Below are 5919 nucleotides of genomic sequence, written 5' to 3'. Positions count from 1 at the left end.
GCAGAATTAATGTCAATAATTTGTTTGATGTGAACTGTACAGTGGATTTTAAGAGAGCTTGTAAAGATGTATTTACTCCAACCATCCACTGACATTAGCTCACGCATATTTAATTGTTTAACTTTACAATTTTAATATTAAAACATATTCAGTTCACATTTTCCCTCCCTCTGGTCCCTGATTTCTAACACGTTCAACTTGTCACGACACTCAGGTTATTTCCCACTTCTTTAAAATTGAAATAACGACCAACCCTGTAATTTCAAAGACATAAGCTTTGGAATTTTTTTAAATGTTGCCTATCATATTTAAAGTTAGACAAGATAGGACATGCAAATAAGTAACTGAAGAGTACGACTGGTTCTCATGCTCAGGCCTACATTAGCCCAACCCTTCCTTCCCCTCTTCCCTCCCTCCTATCCCTTGCCAAACAGGATCTGTAGGATCTTACAGAGTCATTTTCTCAGGAGACAGGAATGTCAGGGCTGGTGCCTGCTGGAACATGCACCCAACATTCCCTCAAACTTACAGGAAAAAGTCCTGAATGTGTTGCTCATACATCCATTTAATTCCCACTCAGCATGTGGCAACAACTCTTAGTGTGAAGTGCCATGTATGCACCGGACGTGTTGTAGACGTACACTGACTCAACTCAAATTAGATTGTCTGGTACAGCACCCTGCCCTGTTTTACAAGGTGTCTATGAGTTCACAACCCTCATGTTCAAAAAGAGTTTAATTAATGAATAAATTCTTACAAAAGTCATGAAGTTTTTCATTTGTAGTCCAATGTTTACCACTACACATTTGTGCTTTTACAAATGACACAAGAAGACACAAAAACATTACTGATTCTTTAAAGATTTTTTATTTTTTCAAAATTTTTTTCAAAAGGTTTCAAGGTCTTTGTTTTGTGTACAACTTAAAAGCACAATAATATACAGCAGATAGGCTAGTCAGGTAGACCATAAGGCACCCAGGTGTATCAGAATATAAATATAATACAATGAAATTGTGGCAGTGAAAGAATGACACAAAATCAAAGAAATGTAAAGGAATATTTTGGCTGATTTTTCAATCATCCCATACCACCATCTATCTCAGGTATTCAGAGGCTATCGGCAAGCAGAGTAAAGAAATGTAACAAAACAAGGACGTCCCAATTCATGCTACATTTGTCTGCGTCCGTGCGTCTTATATTTGGACACACAGTGGTCCAGTCTGACATCACTCCTAAATCTGCCCTCTCAACACTTGCTCGACAAGCAGAGCTGCACGCAGTGAAATGTTAAAAGTCACAAAGTCCATTTTCCTCTGGGATCAGAGGTCATTTTCTGCTTTAATTGACAGACCAGCGGCTGGAGGTTGGCGATGAGCTGCTGGTGGATTCTTTGCGGGACAGAATTGGGCTGTGGCTGTACGTGGGGGAGTGAGTAACACTTGGACTGCTGGGAGGGGTGGAAGAACAGGAAGAAGACTTGGATTTGATCTGCAGCCACTTGTCTCCCAAGGCCTTGGCAAAGTGGTCATCCACAGACACGCTGATGGAGAGCTGCTGGGCACGGGCTCTCTGGTAATTCACCCCGAGGCTCCTCTGGAAATGTTCCTCAACGACATGGTCGTAATTGCTTTTGGAAATCACTGGAATAGAAAGGATGCATGACAAATGTCAAATACACACCTTCATGCTGAGCCTTCAGTGAGTCAGTATATGAATGCAGATAGCTACATTATGATGCATGTGGGATGATTAGGGAGTGACCCTGTGGTGGATGAGCTCATTCACAGGTGTGAGACTGACCTGATGAGTGGCTCCTGTGGACCTCAGATCTGCAGGAGGGGTTTCTTGATGAGGAGACACAAGTGATCACAGAGGGACGCATCTGAAAAAAAAAGAGAGAGATGAGTCATTAATTAAACAAAAAGACAGAATAATGACTTTAATTTCTGCATTTATAACATTGTAACTCTGCTTTGTATTTTCTCTTCATCCTCCAAAAGTTGTATTACTGTTTTAAAATCTCCTGAACCTGAATGTGCACTTCAGACGAAATAGTGTATAAAGTTCAATTTGAAAATGAAATGATTTAAACACTCATTAAACTGGTTGGGTTTGTCCATGAAAGTCAGATCACTCCCAGTGTAGTGGCATAAACAGGTCAGAGAGAGCAGTCTGTTTGGTCTTGTTGATGGCATTCCTCCCTCCATTGCTGACATTTTCTTCCTGAATCCGGCTGGATTGCATAGCTCGGACAAGCTTAGGCCTGTATACACTCTTGGAAGTAGAATGTCTGTGCAGTTGGATTCACTGACTACATGGGAGATGTACCATTGCTGTGAATAGCCTGGAGCTACACTGACACTACAAAGGGACATACTGTACAGTGCTACCACTTTCCATAAGTTATGATATCGCAAACATCATTGATCTTAGATGAAATGAACTTTAACTGTCTGGAGACAGAAGTAGCCCCTGTTTTTTCTGATGATTTACCTGGATTTGATTAGTAGCAGTGCTTCTAGTCTTGTCCTCTTTGTTTTCAGGCTCCTTTCTTGGTTTCTTGATGAGGGCAAGGGGTTCATCCATGACTGGTGTGTAGTACACATGGGTGGGCATAGGGCTGGTGGGACTGGGTGTTGGACTCCAGGTAGATGTGGGACTTTGTGGGCTGTTAAACACCGCTGGTGCTGGTGCTGGTGCTGGTGCTGGTGTTGGAGCTGATGCTGGAGCTGTTCTCTGGGCAGCTTTACCGCTGCTTCTGCTCAGTGCCCGTTCTCGTCTGAAATAAGCATTCATCAGAAAATGTCATATTACTGTGACAGAATTTGAATTTATCATTCACATTGTTTAATATTGAATTATAGTTGGGAGCATGAATAAAACAGTTTTACCTTTCCTCCAAAGTTAGACCTCTCTCATGGCTGCGCTTGCGCTTGATTGGATACACTGTTGGGGCTCGAGCCCGGTCATTTGTGATATGTCTGTATCTGTCTTCGCTTCTGAGGTGAGACTGACCTGTAAAACAAAATTAAAGTGTTGAATAAGAAAAGTAGGCTTTTAAAGAATACAATCATGCCACAGGTGCTGTGGCATTTTTGCTAGAACAAAGAATACAGTAGTAAGAGGATAAAAGATCAAATGATCAAATGATTTCACTACATGGGTAATGGTGGTTGACACATCAGCGATGAGTAACTGCTTGTTTTGATCCATGACATCGACCTGCATGACTGACATTCGTGGGAAAACGTTTGAACGTTTTTTTGTCACCGTTAATTGTAAACTCCGTTAAGTGGTAGAACTTGATCTACCTGATCAGTGAGGATTACAACACTACACAGCTGATTCAGTGCTAACGGTAAATGTTGTTTTTCTGCATAATGCTGGCATTTGGCCCAATCACATACTCAAAAGGGCACAGTCACTTTTTTTTTTTTTTTATGATGGAGCGCCACACATTTAATGGCTTTTAGTCTTTGAAGACCCCAATTTAGGCTGCACCCTTTTATGAAAGGTGAACACAGACACACTGGATTTTAGTAATTACACAAGTTGGAACACATCAACAAGAAGCTGATGATGTCATTAATGTGTTTAATAAGTGAAATGTGCAGTGTAAGTTGAACTCACAAAATGATCAATGTTTTTTTTAAATAAATACTTAATACTTAATAAATACTTATTAATTTGCAGTCCAGGCAACAGGAGTAATATATATGTAAATCAGGTTTGCTCTTGGGGCTCTTGCCTCTCATGAGCATGCTCAAATGTTCAAAACAGTCATGCATACAGTCAAAACACCAGCATTGTCTGAAAATGTAATGGCAGCATAATTGTTCACACAATTTCAGTGTTTTCTATGGCCCATTGTTTTGACTGTATGCTCAGTTAACACTTGGAAATCCACACTGATGAGACAGCAGAAGTCCTTCAAAACTCCTTCAACTATATTCAAATCAGTCATTCAGTGCTTTGAAAGAAAAAAATACCCAGCCACAACAACATCTACTGATCTAGTGAAATCAAACAATGGGTGATTATCTGTTTGCATAGTGAGACAAAAAAAAAAAGTTGTTCACAGTGTCTTCACACCCTAAGTGCTCAGTGCTTGCTCCAATCCGCATTTCCTACTAAACACTCAAACACCTGTGAGCGACTCCTTCACACAGAGTGCCATTGTGGAGGAAGGGGAGGGGGGGCATGTATAACCACACCTATGCTGATTTTCTAATGCCTCGGGCATGGATATTTCTTCCTTATTATGGAGGGAATAAGCTCCCTGACCTTCCGTTTGGTGTGTTTAATCAGGGTTTATGCAGATTCAACAGTTTGAGAGTGACAACACAATTTACAATATCTTAGTTCAATCTTGAGGACTTTGAGAGCCAGTAAGCACTCATAGAGTTCATTATTCTCAAAATTTGAAATCGGCATATTAATTTCTTCTCATCACAGGTAATTAAAACACACCTAACAAATTCAAAAAGAATCTTGTTCCTGTGTATCTTCTATTTGACTGTCATACACATCTGAAAGTTACCATTTGATATTTACATAAATGTCATGCACAGAACAAAGCTGAGTGCCACAGTAATGCACACAAATATTATATGAGGTTGTCATGATATAAGGTGATATATACTCTAACTACAAGACTAAAATATTAAAACATGACCAAAGCAGAGAGTTAATTCCACTGATCAAGGTGTTACAAGTCTTCATACTCTTTAAGCAACATGAGGCATTAAGACAAAAGCAATAATCAAGCTTACCTTCTAAAATGTAGACCTTGAAGCCACTGCTCATCCGAGTAATGTACTGGAAATTTGCCACAGCCATGACTCTGTGCCTTTGTCTGAGTGGAGGCAAAAACAGAGGGACACCTTGACTGCTGGAGCTTACAGGACACAATGAGCCTCGGTTATAGATTGTATTGGAAAGGTAATGAGATGCTGGGTCTGAGCTCAGCCAGGTAACGTATCAGGTGAGTGCAGACAGGAGCTGTGGCTGTGACTCGTTCCCTGCATTGGCTGATTGATTGGCTGCTGCGGGGACCAATCAAAAGCTGTCCCTCACTGACTCAGTGTTGTTATTGTCCTGCAGGCTGCTCACAGGTAGACCTGCCCAAAAGGTAGAAAGTGGAGGTGAACAGTTGCTAAATGTAACAGTACCACAGAGTCCATTGGTTACAACAACTGAGCTTTTGCTTTTTTTCAGTGCTTCCTTTTATACAAGGTAAAAAAAAAACCCACCACTTTGGTCATAAATCACTTTTTTTTTGACACAACTTTTTTGATTTCCCCCTGATCCATGAAGAAAGTGAAGTGTGGCTTTTGTTTCCCCCCATGGAGTCAGCACCTGTCCCACTCCCCTCCTCCCTCCCTCCTAATCTGCAATCTCACCAAACAGCATTTTTTCGAGCACTTAGCCCACCAGAGCTCCAGTCATTCCACTGACCTGCCCATACACGCATGCAGCTGTACTGTGAGCCTGCCTCACCAGTAATCCGAAGGCTTTTGTTGATGGCCAGACAAAGACTCCTAAGTCCTGAAAATGCTGCTGCCATGAGAACAATCTTGCCTGAGCATACTGAGGACTTTAGAAACACGCAGAATGTCTTGAAGGCTGCTCACTCAGACACTTTATAGCATTTACACTGCTGAGAAAGCCATCAAGAGTGTAATTAATATGTTTTGAGATATATTTTCACATCAAGATGTTGATAATCAATAAAAATGATCCATTGAGCTACCCTAATATATGATATCAGCCTGTCTCAGTCATTTCATACTGCTGGTGATTATTATCCAAACAGGGTCATATCAGCTGCTGAAGTAGACTGGTTCAGAAATGAGAAGGGACTGTACACGTAAAAGATTTTACTGTGAAAACATGCATCAAAAGTCTGGGGTTCAAATT

The 5919-nt window shown here is 40.9% G+C and overlaps 1 protein-coding gene across 1 annotated transcript; it reads right to left on the bottom strand.

The window, feature by feature from the left end:
• Positions 1–848: 848 nt before the first annotated feature.
• vgll4l (vestigial like 4 like) lies at positions 849–5163 on the bottom strand. The gene is made up of 5 exons (XM_044336758.1): positions 4773–5163; positions 2892–3015; positions 2494–2779; positions 1801–1882; positions 849–1640 (listed from the first exon to the last, which is right to left on the bottom strand). Exons 1-5 carry the CDS (start codon positions 4837–4839, stop codon positions 1339–1341), a joined length of 861 nt encoding a protein of 286 aa, XP_044192693.1. The 5' UTR covers positions 4840–5163; the 3' UTR covers positions 849–1338.
• Between the last annotated feature and the right edge of the window lie 756 nt (positions 5164–5919).

This window comes from Thunnus albacares, chromosome 2 (genome assembly GCF_914725855.1).
Source record: "Thunnus albacares chromosome 2, fThuAlb1.1, whole genome shotgun sequence".
Lineage (NCBI taxonomy): Eukaryota > Metazoa > Chordata > Actinopteri > Scombriformes > Scombridae > Thunnus > Thunnus albacares.
This window is presented reverse-complemented; position numbering and strand designations above follow the sequence as displayed.